At 39.1% G+C, this 21272-nt stretch overlaps 1 protein-coding gene across 2 annotated transcripts; it reads left to right on the forward strand.

Annotated features, from left to right (window-relative positions):
• The first annotated feature begins 12258 nt into the window (after positions 1 to 12258).
• LOC140309682 (secretory carrier-associated membrane protein 1-like) lies at positions 12259 to 20785 on the forward strand. 2 transcript variants are annotated; one of them, XM_072387637.1, is made up of 10 exons: positions 12259 to 12481; positions 14208 to 14288; positions 14496 to 14606; positions 15685 to 15696; positions 16025 to 16133; positions 16708 to 16836; positions 17052 to 17211; positions 17532 to 17633; positions 17721 to 17838; positions 18030 to 20785. In XM_072387637.1, exons 1-10 carry the CDS (start codon positions 12425 to 12427, stop codon positions 18189 to 18191), a joined length of 1041 nt encoding a protein of 346 aa, XP_072243738.1. In that variant the 5' UTR covers positions 12259 to 12424; the 3' UTR covers positions 18192 to 20785. The 2 variants fall into 2 exon arrangements, with proteins under 2 accessions (XP_072243738.1, XP_072243739.1); XM_072387638.1 differs by lacking the exon at positions 15685 to 15696.
• Positions 20786 to 21272: the final 487 nt, after the last annotated feature.

A 21272-nucleotide genomic window follows, 5' to 3' on the forward strand; every position in this document is an offset into this window, starting at 1 on the left:
AGTGTCGCCTGCTTTGTAGCACAAAAGAAGTATCATTTTAGGTTTTCCTCTTTTTAAAAATCCATTCAAACTGAGGATTATACTTCAGTTCTTGGAAGAAATTGTGTCAGACTAAACAAAAGTCTGGCCTTCAAAACTGCCCTTGAAGATTAACCGATCTTTATATATCCTTTACTGTAACTTGTTTACCCCCGTATGAATAACCCAACTGCATGAGTGTTAGTCTGTGTGCTATTGTGAACACCCTTCTGCCTCTTGCAGGCTAATTGCTCTGAGCAGTATTATCTCATTAGGGCCCATCAGCATCTGACATTTAAATACAGTGCTGCTAAAAGCCTCTTTGCTTATTTAACATTAACATTACCATCCAGTACGACCTCTGGAGAGGCAGCGCAGACAGACCTTGCTCTTTTAGCCCTTTTTCTCTGAACTCCCAGCTCTTGAAGCTTCTGCATATTTTTGTTCTTAAATCACCAATTGATGCATTTAATAAGAATAATGCTGCTAATAGCTGCAATGAGAGGCTGGCAAAAGTGAGAGTATAATCATACCAATAAGGAGGGAATGCAGGGTTGACTTAAGTAAGTAGGTGAAAAGGAAGATGAAGCTGAAGAGAAAAGAGCTACAGGAGAGGGTGACACAGAGAGAGGAAGGTCAGCAGAGCAGTGTTAGGGAGGGTGGGTAGACCCTGATGGGCACCAAATGAACAAATTATGACGGGCTCCATTTTGTAGTATGGGGTCACTCCCCCTGTTTCTCCCTCCATCCCACCCTCTTCTCTCTTTCAGTCCTCCTCTCTTCCCTTCTCCCTACTGACAGTTCAATTTCCCCCTCTCGCCTCCCTGCTCCTGCTTTCTAATTGTGAGTGAAGCCTTATCATTGGGCCCCCCATCCACCCTCGGTCCGAGGAATCGCAGTGTCTGAGAGAGGAGACTGGAATGTCAAAATGTTATCCGAGACAGCAAACAGCCAGAGAGATGGAGGTCACACACAATAAGACCGGATGTTCATCTAAATGCATGAGCACAAGCACACCAACTCTCACAGAATGCACTGATGGTAGAACACAAAAATGTTGCAATGTACTTGTGTAAAAACATAATTCAAAATGATTATTGTTTTTGATCTCTTCAAGCATCTGATTAAAAAACATATTTACACATGCTATTTTAGTACTTCATGTTTTGTTTAATTTCAACACTGCAGTGAAGGATAGTGAAGCACCAGGTGTAAATGTAAGGCAGGCATAAGAAAACACCTCAGTTACGCAGAGGGAGCAAAATCTTTGATCCAATAGGGGTTTTGATTGTTTGTTTTTTTAAATCTACAAGTATATTAGATTTTTAGACAAAGAAATCAAACTCAAGCATTCAGAGGAGGAGGAAAATCTTGCAGCTGGATTGATTTGTGAGCTATATAAATATACCTGCATGGTGAGTCAACTGATGTCTCACACACAGACATTCTCCTCTACTCAAATCTTGGCTGAAAGCACTTGACTCCTGGGTGCAAAGTGAAGCTGAGGCATGTTATTTACAGGCTAGAGGAGACCAGACTTAAATGACACCTGAGCATAAAGCTCATCTCACGCCAATGCTCAGCATGTCTCTACTTTGTCATTTGAAATTGAAGCACTGCTGAGAGCGTTTGCTCATGGTCTTCTTTAGTTGCACTGTTCAGTCTGTTCATATGAAACCGAGACAAACAAGCTGGGAGACATGAGGCAATCTTACTCTCAGGGAAGCAGCTGGCTTTTGGATAGGTTGGGGTTTTAAGTGCTTTAACGGTCAAACAACGGGGCTGATCTAAGGTCAGAACAATCTGAATGCAGGAGGAACTATCAGAGGTGACATAGGACAGATTCACTGACCCCAGAAGTCCCCCATCACAGAGAGCTAGATAGAGGGCAAGAACACGACAGAGGGAAGAAGATTCTGAGGAAGAGTAGGCAGAGAGAGCATTCATCTATATTCCAACAGTGATAATGAAGGTTAATTCCTTGGTTAAGGATTAATAAGGTGCAAAGAATATAAGTTTGCTTCTTGAATACAGGTTTAAGTCAGCCCCATTATATGTGATGTAATCTCAGCTCCAGAGCCCCGCCTAGTGGGAAAGTAATTACGCTGTGACTTCAGACCCTGTATTAATAAAACTCCAAAGCTGTGGTGCACAGCATGGAACTGATAGATATATCTTACTCTATCAGACGTAACACAACATCTAACAATATGCAATTACATATGTATGAAAGCAGTTTGATTGAACTGTGTCTAGTTTCTATGAATGCACACACATTATGTTCTTTATGGGTCATGTAAACATATTAAAAACATATTTATGCAGCATTATTATCTACAGTTGTTGCTTTTACTGTATATGTTACAGGTCTTTATGGATATCTGCTTGGCATCACATATTGGGTGGTTTAAGATTTGGCTGTTTAGCGAGTTACACACAGGTTGTGTTTCATTGACGATGACAATTGGTTTCTTTCAAACTGAAGCCTGATTGAGATAGTTTTTCCTGCTCTTGATTCGATCAGAGTCAAATACTGAGTTTTGAATTCTAACTGAACTGATAATTAATGTAATTTATGGGTAATGCAATTGAAAGAGATCATTTGTACTTATATTAGTTTTAGAAATTTGCCCACACTGGTGCTGTAACTACAGTCGATCTATCTCTCCATCTGCAATTTGACACTTGAAAGGAGTATAAGTGACATTTTAATGAGGCCTAATTTATGGTGGTCCTTGTGGTTCAAAACTCAGAAACACATATACACACCCACACCGACATTCACACAAAACAGTATTCATAAAAACACAACAAAGAAACTAAAAACACAACAGCACTGCAGAAAACAAAGCAACAGAATAAACAATGTTTAAGAAAAAAAAAGAAGAGAATATTTTCTGATTTGTTGCTGCCTTTTTAATGCCGAATGCTTCAGTTTTTTTGTGTTATTTTCTGTTTGCAGTGATTGATGAAATATTGTGTTTTCAAAGCTCTACTATTGTTGCAGTTTTTTGTGCATGTATGTCTGTGCGAATGAGTAGGTGTGTGTGTGCATGTGTACTTGTTTTTCTGAAATGATGGGGACAAAAAAATCTGACTGCACACCAAGTTATGCGGACTTCCTGTAAACCTGGGAACAGAAATTTTCCCCCCACTAGCTCAAAATGATTTTTTCGAGGGTTAAGATTTAGATTAGATTATAGCTAGAACGGTTAGATTATAGTTCAACGGTTAGGATTAGACTTCTGTGTAATGGCTAAGGTTAGGGTAAGAGGCTAAGGAATGTATTGTGTCAATGGAGATTCGTCTTGGGCAATATAAGAGACATGTGTTTGTGTGTTTGCACCTCAAAGCCACTGTTCAACCTATGAAATTAAAACAATCGATTGTCATGTATGTGGTTCCACTGCTCCATTTTTTCAAAAGATGCTACTTTTTTTCATGTTTTGGGTTTTGTGTTTTCAAAAATCTTGTGCTCTCTGATGTACTTTTTACTAAACTGTTACCTTTTGGGGGGGGGGGGGGTTCCCCTGCAATATTGGGCTTTTGGTGTGTTTTCTGTTTTGTTCCAGTGCTTTCTCTTATCTTGTGTTTTCTGAAATGTGTTTGGCTTTCTTTTTCTTAACATGCTGAAAAATTAAGAAATGAATCTGAACATTCAGTTAACAACTGGGTTTGATCTTTGTGTGAGAAATAAAATAACCTGACCTCCAAGGCAAGCCCTGACTAACTAATGGCGACCTGAGCTAAGCTAATATTTCATCATCACCTACCCAGTGTGCGAGTGGTCCTGATGCTATTAGCAGACTAATGGCTAAATGCTCCAGCACTGCTAAAGAGGAGACAGCCACTGACACACTTGACATTCGTTAGCTCGTTTCGCATGGACTTAAAAGAGTGTGTGAAATGAAGACATGAGAGGGATGGGCACATCAGTGACCCCTACACATACTTCCACATATACAGACATATCTACCACCACATAAATGTACACACACACACACACACACACACACACACACACACTCACTCACATACACATACAACCACGGACATGGTGACCCCTACACAGCTGATGAGACAGGAGTTGATATGCGAGTCAGACGGAGCCACATTTGTAAAAAGCGATAGCCAATTACAGCAGCGCGAGCTGGGGGATAATAGCCTGCCTGTCAGGCTCTGTGTGCAGTATATGTGAGTGCATGTATGTGTGTGTCTGTGCCTGAGCACGTAGTACCCATGAGTGAATATTGGGTTCCTATTCTCATCTATTTGCCCTATATCTCCATTCCTTAGATATTAATTTCAGAGCAGTGCTGCAGCACGGGGCCCAGGTCATTAGTGTGATTCATCTGGGGTTCATCCACAATGGGCATGAAAAAGACAGAAGAGTAAGTCAAGTCTACCAAAATGGGAGGCATATTTCTGTAAAATTTCAGCACCATGCAGCCATGGGGAGGTTTTTATCCATAACACTTTCCATCCCTAAATCATACATAATATTGAAAATTATATACAGTACTGGGTGAAGCAGAATATAAAGATGAAGATAAAAACATATTCTAAAGCATCACAGAGATCATGCTCACTCTAAATGTGTAATGTGTCTCTAACAATATTCTCTATCTTGTATATGTCAGAGCACATTAGAAAACCAAGCATGAACTTCTGTCGTACAGTAGAGACATTGGGAAGGAAATACAGAAGAGACAGAAGGAAACAAGCGACAACAGAGACACTGGTTTGAAAGCTCAAACACCAATGTTGGTCCCGTACTTTCCACAGACACATGATCTCCACAAGGACTTGGCCCTGTCAGCTACAGTGTCCAACCATCTGAAACAGAGGAATGATAGACTATCAGAGGAAAGGAAACTATTCAAGGGAATTGTGTGGATTTAGTGGTCTAGTGCTGACACATGGCTTTGAGCATGGTAGAAAAGCACTTTAACTCTTGAGTGCTTTTATTCTATGTACACACTCCATAAAACATGGGTCTATGCCATCAAACGACTTGTACAGTAGCACACACACAAAGTGTGTACATTACACTAGCTTGGTAGAGGAAAGGTTATTGGACTAAACTGAGAGATATTTAATGTTTTGCAACAGTTTCACATTTAGTAAATGTGTCACTTGATGTGGCCTCATCACTGTAGATGGATATCATTAAGAAAAGCTTGATAATTTGATCCTGCTTTTGTAGTATTTTATCTGTAAACAAACTTTCATAGTGAGACAGGGATTAATATTCTTTTGTAAAATCTCATTTTTAGTTGCATTGTACCTTACCATCTTATTTCCATATAATCAAACATTCCAGATAGAAAAAAAGAACAATCCCACCTGACTTAAAGACAACAGGGACAAATGTTATGGTGCTACTTTTTACTAGGCTAATAAAATAAATTTTAAGTAGTTCCCTGTCAAAATTCAATAACTTTAAAAAAATTATTTTTCAATAGCTGGCAGCAAACAAAATCATGAATTTCTAGACTTGTTGTGAAGTAGTTTGCTCTTGTTTTTACATTCATTTGTATAGTGACAATGTGGAAAAATGTAACTGAAGAGAAAAATGGTAAATTAAAAATGTTTTGACATAATATTATATTTCTCATCAAGTCTTCGCTCATATATTTATGTGCAGAATTTATATGCACTTAAATAAACTTCCAACTGGGGCACTAATGGTGAAAACAAACAATGAAGTTAAAGCATATTCTATGCGATATTTCCCTCTCTCCTATTCATCTCCGTAATAGAGATGCAAGCTCCGTAATGCTCGCTGGGAGCCAAGCATGAGATTGAGGATTTCTCACACACCATGCATTATTCATAGTCCAGAGCAACAGAGTGTGTAAGATGAGAATTACACAGCATGAAGAGAACAGGGTAGAGGGGACTGATGGGAGGAGAGAAAGAGAGGGGAGGAAAGAGAGGGAAGCAAAGGTGAGACAGTGTAGAAGAGAAAGGGATAAAGGAGAGGACAAAAAAGGGGGACATAGCAGACTCAGGTCTTCATTTTCTATCCCTTTCAGGTTAACCTCAGTATTGTTTCTAGAGTTTGTGAACAGTGGGTTGGAGGAAATGAATATGGAACCGGGAGCCCAGATAGCTCCAGCAGATTGGCTAACAATTTGCATTTGTTAAATGTGAGCCGTGTGAGTCGGTTTGTATTCTGAGCACAAACTGAATAGTGAGCAGGAAATTTCAGGGTTCTGTTACGATTCGTGTCCGGCCTTCGTTCCTCATAATGAAAAACAGTGGGAAGTGAGTCAGGGTTGGAATTGATTTGTTTAACAATGGAAATGAAACAAAGTAGGAGGCATCGACCAAAACAGGGGACATGCCATCTCAAATGAAAGCTTGAGACCAAGAAATTGTAAGATCGTGGCTGATACAATTTGACAAATGACTTGTACAGAAAAATATTACAGAGTACAGAGTATTTTTTCCATCAGAATAATTTGAAGATGGATTAAAAAGAATGATTATATGTCCATTTCTGTGTAATTATTTCCTGATATACATGAATCTGGCCAATAAACTCTCAGTGCTTTTAATTTCCAGCTCAAAAAGTCATATAACAACCAGACAATCATATGACCCAAAAGTTATTTATCAGCGAATTTTTTTCTGATTGAAATTATTAAATCAAAGCTGGATATGCAATATCAAACAGTAGCAATACCACTTTAGTTATTCCTCTGATGACCCCATTTGCTTGGCCTGAAAGCCCTTCAAAAGAAGAATAATGTTGTTAGTTTGCTCAGTTAATGGAATATTACATTACTTTTTTTTCCTTACAACTTAAATACACATGCCAGCATGTGCATGCTTGTATGTGTGTGTGCATGCACGTGTCACCAGAGGTGCAGTCTTAATGACAAGAATGTGATGGTTACTGGCTTTTTAGCTTCCCAGTGATGAAAAGCCAGTATTAATTTGGGCTACAGATTTCATTTGTTCCGAACAGGAAAAACAATATAAATCACTTTTCGAGTGATTAGAGAGAGGGTTAGATTAATCCAGGCCTGATTAGGGCATTATGCTGGCTTGTTATGGACACACAGGGTGACTGACGGTAATTACTGTCTGTAATAGGAGAGCACACATTCAGTCAAGGCATGAGCCATGGGCAGTGTGAGTGAAATTGTGTGTGTATGTTTATATACTGCATTTGTGAGCACTGTTTGAAATAAACTAGGCCCCCAAATATTTGATTTTCGCTACTTACACATCTGAATATGCAGACTGCATGCAATCAAAATGTGAACTGAGGGTAGCCTTGTGTGCAAGACAAGATGGAGGACTTGCTTTTGGTATGCAGAAGGAGACGTGAAAGAGTCATGGCTTTGCTTATGATTATTGATATCCTAAGACAAACATATTCACCTGGATAATAAAAACAGATGGCGGGTTGGTAACGCAAATAATAGTGTGTAGAAAATTGGAGAGGTGCTAAATCAGCAAATCAAACCTCAATGTGGCCAACAGATACACATGCACACACCTGAGTCTAATCCATAAACACTCAACATACTGTAAGCAGAATCTGAGAGAAATTTAAATTTTTGCAGAAAACCTAAGGAATATCCTGATTAATCTCAATACATTTTACGTAATTTCCACTTCAGATACAACTGTAACTTTCAGGCTTAATTCTTTTCAAGTTGCATTAATACAGCATCTTAACAATGTGAGCAGACTCAGCAAAGACTCCATATGCCACTGTTGTCTTTATTACTCTGAATTTTCTGCAGGTGTGAAGCTAAATACCTTTTACAATCTGGAAGCAGACATAAGGCACCCAATGAGATGTGTCCCATTAAAGGCATGGAAAATAACTGTGCATATTTAGTAGGGCACTGCACATCTCTCTTCCAGCTGCACCCTCTATCCGCCAAAAGCCCTCTGTCGCTCTCCTCCACACCCTTCTTTCCTCTCCTCTTCTACTCTTTCTTTATGACAGCAATTGTTCCTTTTCACCACATCATTGGTTGAAAGAGAACTTTAACACTCTGTTGGCTCAGTAAGAGCTCCACGTGATTTGATTGGCTAAAAGCCCACCCCCATTGGTCTCTTTGGGTTGTAAAACAACAGTCTAGAAGCTTATTTTATGAGTGCACCCCTCTGCTCTTTGCATGTTTATGTCAAATATTTGGAACAAATGGCATCCATTGGCTGGAACAACACAGATAAATCAAATCAATTCACAGGCAAGAAAAGTGGCACAGGCCACAGAGAAAGTGGCCCACTTGATGACTGACAAGAGGAGTGCTTGCATTATTCAATTAATACCTGAAAGGGTACATTTTATGCAGCATTTACTAAAGCACCCACTAGTCAGCTTTCGCAGAACACATACAAATACACAAACACACAAATACTCCCACACAAACACAAGGACTTGTGTTTGCATCCTGGGAAAAGACTGGACTCCCCTTCCATTTTGCCAAATCAAATATACAGTGAGAGCAAGCTAAAAGGCACTTTCAATCAGCCGCTCTGGGTCTGTCTGTCAATCTGAGAACAACAACAATCTAGCCTACTTGGAGTGGTCTAGTCAACATCCATTCCCCAATAAATTCAATCAGTGATGCTTTGCGTGTGCGCGCGCATCCAGGAGCGAGTGCTTGTGAGACAGGAAGAGCAAAAGACATGGTTGTTTCAGAACAACAACAAAAAATAATAATTTTAGAGTCACCTGCATTCATGGAAGAACTCGAATATCCAGCGAGAAGATAAAGACACATTGCAGATGGGAAATGTAGAAAACAAAGAAGTGAGAACATTTTTCTTTCAGCACAATCCTATTCCTCATTCAAAGTGATAATAAGAATCTCTAGTTCCCCAAATTATCTTTGAAAACCAAGTAGCAGAGGTAACAGGCCTGAGCTAATGACATTGATGTGGAGGGCTGCACGCTGGAGTGATTGTCTGACTGTCTGAGAACCAAAAGCACCACTAGCAGGCTCATCATAGACCCACATTCTCATTATTTGGCCACAAATGGATATGCAAATCGCTCGCTTTGCTGCGGACGCTTCAAATTTATTAAACTAAAAGGTTTAATTTCCATTTTTCTCTGCATCAGCTTTATTTATAAATGTCGTGCCCTATGAAGACCCTGTTATTTTCTCCCTCTCCTGCTGGCTCTTAACAAATCTGCTCATTAATATGGAAATAGAGAATCAATCGCTTTTTCCAGCGACACAGGGCTGCTTCCCCCTGCAGTGTGTAATGTGTTTTGACTGGTCTTCAGCACAAACAATCTCACATGTATGAACACACTATATATAAAACTATACAGTACAACAAACATAAAGTATATCTTCTTCCATGTATTTCAAATAAGAATGCTGCATAAACAAGCTGCATTGTATTTCACCATCCAGTCATAACATCAGTTTACTGCTGTATTTTCCCAGCCTATTCAGACACTGTCAGGCCATTGCCAGAATTGCACCAGATGTTGCAGCATTAATAACCCATAATATCAAGTGCTGCTCATCCAACCTTTCAGAGCTCTAAAATAACACTCATAGACCTTAATGAGTTCTAATTACGCACAAGGTTCTTATTCAGGGCAATATGATGATTATTGCATCTGTGGCTTTTTACACTTGGTTGTCATATTGGCCTGTAAATTACTTCTGCTTCTCTCCCAGTCTGTCTCTCTGCCTTTCCCTCTGCTCTCACCGTCTCTTTGTGTGTCCATCTTCAGTCAACAGTGGGGAGTGAACTAACACACCTACCCACTGTGGTCTGCAAACTTAATGAACATTTCTAAATGGGCATGACCAGCTGGTTAAGAGACTAATGTAGCAGCTATTAACCAAAGCGGATGTTTCCACACATAAAGTCATCTGTGGAAAGCAGCATTAGAGAGGGAGAAGAGAGCTGATGCATAGAGACAAACCCGTTTTCACACTGTTCTTCTGTATTCTCTCATAGATACAACACATTCATACATTGTACAGTTTATCTTTCACGTTCTGCAGCAAACAAACCATGTGACGTATATTCAACCCACTGTGCAGAGCTTATTAGGGCCCAAAGGTGTTTGTGTGTGTGACTGTGTTTGAGTCTTATTAAGGAAATTCAGTTTCACTCAAGGTGTCAGCACTGCGGTTGCAAACCACTGGCCATTGATTATTCATAGAGTGTGATTTGGTCCATTAATACAAGATTAAGGAAGGAACCAATGCCCATTTTGTATGTGGGTGTGTGTCTGTGTGTGTTTGTAAGCTGTAGGTGACTTGTAATGAATGCACAGTTTGTTTTTGTCCAGATTCAACCAAAGCAAAGCATTAAGTAGGTATAATATATGGACAAGAAGAAGACAATTAGCATGTACATGGATGTTTTGTAACTTATTAACAAAAGCTGATAGGTTCAATTTAAAGGTGTGGGGTTTTAACCTTCTATAAAACCAAAATAAAATTGTGAATTTGTTAAAAAATGAGGAACAGGATTCAAACAGTAAAAGGGAATATCTTAACCTCCGTCATTTACCACATACGGTAAGATTTCAACCTAATAGCATTTGTTCTTCAATTGAAACTTAATCTGGGTAAATGGTGCTTAAATGTTTAAATCACATTTACAGGCTGTCAACTGATCTGATGTTCTTCACATGGTCACCCTTCGTTTGAATGAAAATAAATTGATGGCAAATGAGAAAGGATTCTGCTAAATGGAATGAGGAGACCTATTGGATCATAGCTCCCCCAAGTGGGCACTTTTGGCAGACAACAATCTTGAAACAAGTGCAGGAAAACTCACAGGAGCTGTCTGAAGGATTGTACTTCTTATATGGACAAGTGCAATAAAATGATTTACAGCAAATTGCTTGAGACCGCTTCAGAGAAAGAGGTCACTGTTACACATTATGAAAAAGGCAGTCTGGGACACCTCTCCAGTTCTTTCCTATAGGCGTAAGCAAACAAGTGAGTAGCAGACATTTTCATATATCACTGTCTTCATCATGATTATCCTCATTAAAATCATCATCATTATCACACAGCAGCGATATTGTTGCGGTATTTAATATAAGTTCATACAGTTTACTGAATGAAAACAGGATATATATAAAAATTTGTCCTTGAAAATAATTTCGTGTTTGTTTTATTTTAGTCTACTTCACAACTCAGATATGTAAGCGTTCCCTTCTAGTTTTCCTTGTTACTTGGCTTTCCACCAACAACATCATCATCATAACACCAAATTAGGAAAGCTCTTTTGGAAGAATCCTGGACCATCTGTCCAATGGTGTCCCAGAAGCTCACAAAATCAATTTAGGTAGAAGAGGAGATGAATAACAGCTGAGTTGGGCTTGAAATATTTAAAGTAAAAGGTAAAGCCAACATCTTGGATCATACTTAGAAAGGTATTAGTTGCTCTGATTTATGTGTAAGAAACAATGGGGCAAACCAAATTTCAATTGCTCAAAACATAAATTTCTCAGAGAAACTTTGAAAAAAAGAAAGAAAGAAAAAGTTAAAGATATTGTGGTATACAGTAACACATTTAATTTTTTTTAAATTCAAGATGTTATAGCCATACAATTACGTATTTGTAGAATAGAGGAGAAATACCAAAATGTTGTTAAGCAGTATTAGAGTCACTCATTCTCCTTAACTAATTCTACAAACTAAATAATGTATTAATGTAAAAGAAAATGTTAAACATATGAAAACATCAATTGAATAAAAAGAGCCAAGAAACATATGTTTCTCCTATAAGTTCAACACGAACTAGATTAGATCCTCTGTCACTCTCTGTTGTAAGGAGAGTTTTGTCTTGCATATACTGTTTACATAAACTAGAAAACAGCAATCAATTACATGACTGAAGACAAAATTACATACTAACAATGCACAGTTATCATGCTAGCATGCACTGCTGTGTACTACTGTTCTTTAGATATTTGAAGGCAAAGTAGCACTTTGGAATGGGGTCAGTAGGGACCCCACATCATCCTTTTTGCCCTGGGGGCTCTTTAACATGTTTAATTATCTAGCTTGTTTTAGGGATTCCACTTGTCAAAGTGCAAGTATAACAGACTTTATGTATCAGACACAAACTTGCATTGTGTAAGAGACACAAATAGTGGAGATGTCTCGTACCCACTTCATCTGTGTTTTTATGTGCACTGTACCTGTTCAGACGTCATGCTGTCCGTGGTGCTGAAACAGTGACGTATGGAGTGCTGTTGATCACGTATCCTCTCATCTGCCATTTTTGTGCTACTGGCTAACTTGCTAAGCAAGGGGTCTCCATCAGCAGGAGGCGGAGAAGATTGTAGATATCACAGAGAGGCAGTCAAATAAAAGGACTGAACCTTCTCTGGTGACTTGGGGAGCTTTTACACACTAAAAGCTGTTATAAGAAAGACGATACAATGTCTGATTTTGACAGCAATCCGTTCGCAGACCCGGATTTCAGCAATCCCTTTCAGGTAGCAAACTTGGCTAACTGGCCGGCTAACATACGCTTGGAAGCCCATTGAGGCGACTGTTACTTTAGCATCTATGCTAAGTGTCGTAGCTAATAGCTTGACAGCTAACAAGAGGTGATCCCTTGGCAGCAGGACACCTATGTCATTATTTCTCATATCACACTTAATGTGACTGTTACTGGGAAGCAAATTTTGAACAGTTTCGTTGCCCATAAGTTCTGTAGAAGTTTGCTTTCAGCGTTGTAATAATCGTTATGCCTTTGACTACTGCTTTGTTAACGTCAGCTAGGTAATATTAGCTTTGACCATCGTCTGTAAACATTTGCTAAACAGCATGTTGGTTAAAAAAAAAAAAAAAAAAAAAAAAAAACTTACCGGCTTCGTAATATTACTCTCTTAAAATATAGTGTCTAAATTACACTTTTTTTTTTTTTTTTTTACATTAAATAGGATGCAGGCCAAGATGATTTAAATCACTTCGGGTTGTCACAGCAGAGTTGCATTCTTTTAGCTAGTTTTGGCTTCTTTTCATTCAAGTTTGCAAAAACGAGAACATTGACACCAACATTGCTGACACACGAGTGCCCACCTGTAGTGACGTGATGGGATACAGAAGACCGTTTCAGTCTTAAGACTAATTTGTATGTTTCATTCTTCATTCTGGTCCAGGTGATAGCAAAAAGCTGTTTAATGGTGCCATACCTATGAATTTATCCAAACTGGTAAAGGCTCTTATCTTTCACTTTAGTCTGCTGGTTTTCTGTTCAGCAGCTGGTTCAACTGTTGATTCTCACATGTTTAAATGAGTGTGTGCTTCTCAGTGCTTGAAGGTTTGGGTGGAATGATAACCTACATATTATTGGCTCCTTCATGCTGGTACGCCATAAGCTGGCACCATAGACTGTCCTATAATGCGAGCATGTCATTAGTTCCCTCTGCACCTGATCTCATCTATAGGATGTGTTGCACCAACAAAGATGACCTGATACAGTCATGGCTTAACTTTTACCTATGTTTCATAAAATGTGAAAACTAGTTTGGAGTGAAGAACATTCAAACCTTTGTTTTGTACTAAATTGAATTTAAACTCTTTATTGAGATTACACTTCATTGTATTGTTGAGATTTCATACCAGTGAACACTGACAGGAACTTCCCTGTCCAAAACAAAAAGTGCACTGGGCAAACAAAAGATAATCCCTCTATTGCTTACTTTCTAGGACTAGACTTTATGCTAATTAGTAAGCCTTTCCATGTTAAACTCTATTTGATTGCGGTCATCACATGTCCAAAAACTTTTTCTTTTTTTTTTTTATTGAGAAAGTGGGACCCACTTAATTCAGACGCTACATTTGCTAATTTAATCCCTAGATTTACTCAACTGTGATCAGAATGATCTTATGTTAAATTAATCTTTGTCGGTGCAGCCCAACAGTAGTGTTTCTAGTGGCCACAAAATCGAAAATCATCCCTTCTGATAAGAGTACGGCCCTATTAAAAGTCTTATATCTAATGTTGTTCTCTCTCTCTGTCTCACCTCCTGATGGTGTGAACACATTGTTTGTAACTGTCAGAACATGGGAAGTTATTGCCCCACTGAACGTGTGGTTTGTTGTGGTTTTCACAGAAACTGCAGATCACTTAAAAACATTCAAATATTAGATTTAGATTTTGTGGTTGTAGGTTTAACTCCCTAAATACCTGTATGAACCTCTCTGCCCTTGTAGGATCCTTCGGTGACCCAGGTGACACGGTCTGCCCCTCCTGGTGGTCTGGAGGAGTATAACCCTTTCACAGACGCCAGAACGGTCAGCTTAATTAGTATCTTTATTGCTGAGTGTGCGCATGGATATACAAATGCGTGCTTCCAATTCAGTGACCTAATTTTATCCACTACCCTCCTTCTCTCCTTCAGTACCTTTCCGTCACTGACTGTGGCCTAATTACAGTTTTTACGTAGTGTCTGTCTCTCATTTGCACAAATATTAACATAGACCTTCTATGCTGGTCTGCAGGCAGCGCCTGGAAATGCTCCAAAATCTAATCCTGCCCCTTCCCAGAACACGCAACCTGCCATCATGAAGCCCACAGAAGAGCCACCAGCTTACTCACAGCAACAGACTCAGGTAAACAGAAACCCCATGACACACACACACACATATATATATATATATATATATATATATATATATATACTAAGTCACACCTAGTTTCGCTTAAACTTTAATTTATCTACACTTAGTTAACAACATATACTCTCACTAATTGCAGTCCAGACTATAAGTATTTGGACAGAAACACATTGATTTGAGATGTAAATGAATGTATTCCACGTCATCCTCAGCTTTTCTGGATTTTCTGTACAGAAACAACTGTGTGTGGCAGATAGAATATCTTCAGCAAAGTCCCTATGTTGTAAGAGTGCAAAAGAGCTCAAACATTCCTCACAGTTGATGAAGTAGAGTTCTCAGTATGACCAAAAAGGTGACCATGCAAGTGAAGAAAATAAAAATCCGGCAAACAAATAAAGCACAATTTATTCATAAAGAAAGTTGGTTGGTTTGCCAAAATCCATAGCTGGGTTTGTTCCTAAAAGGCAGGTGCACACAAGAAAGCCTGGTTGCCCAAGGAGCACACTTTTTGTGGATGAGCTTAAAATCATCTGCATCTGATGGAAACTCCCGATAAGACCGATCATTTGTTTGGCACAAACCTTAAACCACCAAAGTTTGCCAATATGAGCTAATATAAAAACGTTTTTATTCTTTTTTCAACAGAAAACAATACGGGAAAGGGTGCTTGGTAGTAATTCAGAAGTGGTATCATTCCTTAGTATCTAGGAGAGCGGGTCGAGACATCAATGTTTCCAAAAGTCAGTACTGGAAAGGGAAAAGTTATGGCTTGAGCAAGCGTAGCTTGTACATTAAGTGATGATTTTGTCATTTACGGATGAACAATACGTGTGTTCCAATTCATCCGAATGTATTAAAATTAATGTCATCGTTCAGCAGTAAGAGAGTCCTAAGCTTTGCATCCACAACACAGTTGTACAACACAACTTGATGCAGAAAAGTCCAAATACTTACGGTCTGAAATAAAGATTCTTAAAAGTATAAGACATAAAAGACATCATCTTTGCTTCTGCTTCATCTTTCTTCTTGACCTTCATATACTGTACTTCTCTTTTTTTGGGTGGCCCAACAGCGGCGTAATGAGGTACTGTCTTTGATCTGGTGTTTCCATTACCCCTTCATCTCACTTCCTTGTACCGTGTGGATTAATTTAAACTTTTCTCACCTGTAGATTTAAATTTAGAGTACCATTTTAGAGCTAGTTTATATACTAACTAAAAAAAAGGAAGTGTGTGTGAACTGTTTTAGCTGATTGATCTTCTTATCGTAATCCCTTTTATCCCCTCATAAAAAGTAACATGGGCAGGCTTACCTGAGTGGAAAAATACCTTTATTCCTTCCATTATTGGAAACGATAACAGCTGTCGGATGTTGGGTATTGAAATTAAAGGGCATTTTTGTGTCTGTCTCAGGACCAAGCACGTGCTCAGGCTGAGTTGTTGAGAAGGCAGGAGGAGTTGGAGAAGAAAGCAGCAGAGCTCGATCGTCGGGAGAGGGAGTTACAGTCCCACGGAGCGGCGGGTCAGTCCGTCTGACAGGCTTCAACCTTATTCACTCAACCTCATAATCTGAGCAGTCATCGCTAACCGAAGCTAAACTTGTAACAGTGTCTGTCAGAAAATTGACGTCACCAACAACCAGAAACGTAATCTGGCTCAAAACCTGATTCGTGAGGAAAACATCTGAGCATATCGTTAAGAAGCACAGTTTGAACTGCATTTAGGACATGAGAGCACCATGAGAGATGAAAACTGACATTTATACTGTGACGTAGACCTATAAAAAGGCATTCCAAGGATATTCCAAGGATAAGGACTCTGTGGAGGTGTTATACTGGTGTCATTTTTAAAACAAATGTGTTAAAGTTCTGGATTAGAATTATTAAAATATCTTGACATCGTCCAAAGCTGTCCTGGCCATTTGTAATAACATTATAAGTCACTGACATTTCTAGTTTCCCTCACAGCCAATAGCTCACTCATGTTTATTCATTTTAAAGTATATGCTTTATCGTACCATTTTCTCTCCCCAGATTCCTCAGCATGCATATGATACATGATTGATAATCCAAACGCTGTTTGCTTTGTCTGCACAGGCCGTAAGAACAACTGGCCTCCACTGCCAGAAAGGTTCCCCGTTGGCCCGTGTTTCTATCATGATATCGCTGTGGACATACCAGTAGATTTTCAGAAGACTGTCAAGATCATGTACAACCTCTGGATGTGTAAGTTGATCATTTGGTTCAGACACCAGCAATGTTTCTGTATCGTTTTTTTTTTTTTTTTTTTAAATCTATTGACGTGTAGGTGTCTCATGTATTGTATCACGGTGATATTAGAGATTCATTACCTGGGATTATTTTTCTTAGCTTTCTAAGTATACTTTGTTGTTATATTCAGAAGCAGTAAAGCTCTACACTTTCTTGTTTTCGTTGATCAGTTCATGCAGGCACACTCTTTGTGAACATGTTTGGCTGCTTGGCGTGGTTCATTGTGGATGCATCTCGTGGTGTAGATTTTGGCCTGGCCATGCTCTGGTTTCTGCTGTTTACCCCGTGCTCTTTCGTCTGCTGGTACAGACCACTTTATGGGGCTTTTAGGTAAGCAGAAAGTGGAAATTGAATATCATTTAATTCAGTACAAAGAAGCAGAAATCATTCTCTATGAATAACCATGACGAGCTGCTTAAACAGCAACTACTTCTTTCTAAAGGAGTTTAAAAGCTGCATTCATTTTTTAACCGTACAGGTAATAACTGTTCATTATCTTTTGCTCTCTCGGAATATTAACAATTGCCAAGACTTGCATAAACACAGCCTTTTCCAGTCTGGTGCAATCAGAGAGGACTTGATGTTTAATAGAATTTATACACTGCCTCCATATTGATTTCTCACAACCCTCTCGTTCACCCTATTTGCAGGAGTGACAGTTCATTCCGCTTCTTTGTCTTCTTCTTCGTCTACATCTGTCAGTTTGGAGTTCATGTTCTGCAAACTATCGGCATCACCGGCTGGGGAACATGGTGAGTATTTTGTTTTTTTACTGACTTTGTCCCCCTGTGAGCGTGTTCTTAAATTCCCTCGTGTTTTCTTGGTTTTTGTCTCACCAGTGGCTGGATCGCGGCTCTGACTGGTTTGAACACCAGTATCCCAGTGGGCATCATCATGTTACTAATTGCAGCTCTGTTCACGGCACTGTCTGTGGGCTCACTCATTATGTTTAAAAAGGTAACATAGTAAAAAAAATTGCTGAAAATGATTCCACATTATTCTAACAGCACTATCAATAGATGCTTATATGTGAATTTTTGAGAGTAGACAATTGTGTGTAATGGAGAGTCAAATGTCAGTGTTAAAGATCTCATGTTATTGTGTTAATACTATGTCATTTTACCCATTTTCTGTTCTCCTTTTCCCAGGTGCATGCTCTGTATCGTACCACTGGTGCTAGTTTTGAGAAGGCTCAGCAGGAGTTTGCAACTGGCGTCATGTCTAACAAGACCGTTCAGACCGCAGCTGCCAACGCCGCAGCTAATGCTGCAACCAATGCTGCTCGTGGGGCCTTCAAACCTCATCCATAAACAGACACATACGTGGCACACATGCTCACATAGATAAGCATACACACACTGACGAGATGGAGACGGACAACTCTGGCCCTGCTGGCCCTTGACCTAACAGACTGTATTTATGAATGTTTGCCCCACGCACTTTTCTCATAAAGTGTAAAATAGAATGACAGACAAGGGACCAGAGTTGTTCATCTTCACCCAAAATCAAACATCAGTCAAAACACATCTTCTCTGTCTGCTTTGCAGCCAGGTGACAGTCTGCCCACGTCCCTAAAAACATCCACTAAGTGACTCAAGGTGTGCTCTGGGTGTGTGGGACACACACCGAAACACTCCTTTGCTTTCCTTGTCCTTCTGTCCTCCTTGAGGTGATCCCAAATAAGGTGGAGGTCGCAACTCGAGCTTACCTTGTTTTTGTGATGGTGATGACCTCCAAACAGCTTCCTGCCTGATAAATTCAGTGTAGAGTCGTGAAAAAGTGAAGCTCTGATCATGGTGGTTTGCACTTAGCTCTGTTTTGTTTGCCCACTTACTGAGAGTACAGTGTTTGTTTGAGCGGCTGGGCCTCTGTGCGAATGTGTGCTTCACTTATAGAAAATTGTGGCTCTAGTTATTTGTTTGTTTATTTATTTTTATTTCATTAATCCAAGTAATCCAGTGTTTGGACTTTGAGGTCTGAAAGGTAAACTATACCTTGTTCTATATCTGTGCTTCTATAGTGAGACAAATACCATTCTCATATGATAAAACGATATCATATTAATAAGAAGATGTATCTCATTACTTAAGGACCTACCCCCAGCAACACGTCTCAGTTGGATAATGACTCTTGCTCTGTGTGCTAGTTTGATTGGGTTGGTTCAGCGACTTTAGATTTGATAGCATGATAGAAACATGCATGTTTGGCACACTTCAGCTGGCAAATTCTTCAGCACAGTCATTCTGTCCACTGACTTCTTCAGGCTACCCAAGCAGCTGGTTTTTGGGGATTGTCTGCCTACTTGTTTTCTGTGAGAAGTGATTGCATGTACTAGTGGCGTCCTGATTGATGGCGATGGTTCAGCTCTCGACTTCAATGACCTTGTGGATTCAGTGTGGGGTGGGGGGGGGGAAGTTGAAAATATCTATTTTCTTTTATGTGGGTATGGCATTAATGCTACAACTGTATGTGGCTCTCCTCGAGTTGTTTTTGTAGCTCCTTACACTAACGCTGCTATAAATCTGAGAAATGTTCGGTCGCGGCCTCTTGCTCGTCATTATTCCTGTTGAGAAGGACACGTACAGAGAACTGAGACGCCTTTCCTGACAGGAGATGACCTGGAAAGTGATTAAGCCACAGTTTTTCTTGAGATTAACTTGCATATATAAGAAAAAGTAAAAAAGACTGATACTGTCTATGTGTGTTCGCCTCATTCGCTAACCATCCATTACCATTGATTTTCCCATCAGTAGTGGATTACTGGCATCAGAAGTTTTGGTGCCAAAATTAACATTAATTTAACTTGGGATTTGGATGTGATGCACATTCAGTCATATCACTATGATACATTCATTTATATATAGTAATAACAGTGTTACTCAGCACGTAAGTTGTACAGACTCCTGTCACTTAAGCTAAATATGGATGTGGGCTTTTTGTTGTGCACCTCTTATAGTGAAGGTGATTGTCTGAAGATGGGCATGATAGATTAATGGTAACTGGTACTGCTGTTATTACATTAAATACTCCCCCCAAAGTGTTAGGAAGCCAAGGATTGATGATCTCTCACAATAATTAGCCTGCATCTGGGCAGTATTGCTTTTCTTTGGAAATTTGTTTTCACTTCATTGCACATTTTTCGTTTCACTTCAAAGTTAGGGCAAAATGTGTTTTTATTTATGGTGTTATTTAAGTAGTTTGCATTTCAGTTTCCTGTGGTTTTGATCATCTGTTGCTGATTTGTCTCTTTTTTTTGTTTTTTCTTTCGTCTGTGTGGTTTTGTAATGACTCGGTCATAGCGTCAGCTCGGCTGCAAAAGGTGTTTGATGACTTTGCAACTTGGCCCTGCAAGAGGTGTACTTGTTGTATGAGGATGTGTGTATATAACTGGTATGAAAGTTTAAAAAAAAAAAAATCCCCAAGTGTTATTTTATGTCCTGAAAAGCTGTGAGAAATCTACCAAATGTCCATATAGATTTGTTTTTAAATCTTGCATTGTAATGTGTTCCCTTCTGTTTTACTTTAAGGTTTTACAATACTTTGCTGCAAACTTCCACGTGATTAACATGTATCTATACTTTTGAACTGTTGTTTTATGAAGCCATGCCACAGTGGGTAATTTCCTTGATGTATGTGGCGAATTGGTCTGCAGTACAGAGCGTGTTTTGAAGTTCGCTGACACAAAACTGTGTTTTTTGATCTGTGACCGTGTTATTTCACTGAATCAGAGAAGAGACTCATCCAAAAGGGACACTTGTATATTTTGTAAAGTTTGATCCCCATTGTCAATCACATGTAAAAAGAAAAAAAAAGTAATGCACTCCTGTCTGGCCTTTGTCGCATGTGAAATAGTTTGAGTTTTGTATATTTATGGTATTAACATGAAATAAAATTTGAAAGAAAAGCTTGTGGACTTCATTTCAGGAAACCATTTAGAGTTACTAAAGTTAACTATATTTAACATGAAAGTCAATATTTGCAAGTAATGAATAGCATTTTTAAAGTTTGCAGCCTTTATGTTAATCTTTCCTCTTTGTTAATCATGTTGTGACCATTTAACTTGATCTCAAAAGTGTTCTTGTTCTGTGCTGACCACTGGCTGCCTGCGGGTGTCAGTGTTTCTACAGGAAGTTTGAGTCCAGGACAGGTAGCAGGTTTCACACATTTATCACATACATTTACTTAAGCCATTGGTTATTTGAATACAGATTATCTTTCCTCGTGCATATCAGCCTCTTATCAATATGCCATCATATATTGTGCCATATATGCTGTTACCTTTTTGTTAATGTAACAAAAATAGCAGACAGTAGAAATTAAATTCAGCACAGAGGGGCTGTCGTGATTTCACTTTCAGGCTCATTCTCTCAGTCCGTTCACTCTCACATGAA

This window comes from Leuresthes tenuis, unplaced genomic scaffold, assembly GCF_036924035.1.
Source record: "Leuresthes tenuis unplaced genomic scaffold, fLeuTen1.0.hap1 SCAF_6, whole genome shotgun sequence".
Lineage (NCBI taxonomy): Eukaryota > Metazoa > Chordata > Actinopteri > Atheriniformes > Atherinopsidae > Leuresthes > Leuresthes tenuis.

Coding starts and splice junctions, on each gene's coding strand:
- LOC140309682 (XM_072387637.1), top strand. CDS start 12,425: ATGTCTGATTTTGACAGCAATCCGTTCGCAGACCCGGATTTCAGCAAT. Junction 16,134..16,707: donor ACAGTCCCACGGAGCGGCGG/GTCAGTCCGTCT, acceptor TTGTCTGCACAG/GCCGTAAGAACAACTGGCCT. Junction 17,212..17,531: donor CCACTTTATGGGGCTTTTAG/GTAAGCAGAAAG, acceptor CCCTATTTGCAG/GAGTGACAGTTCATTCCGCT.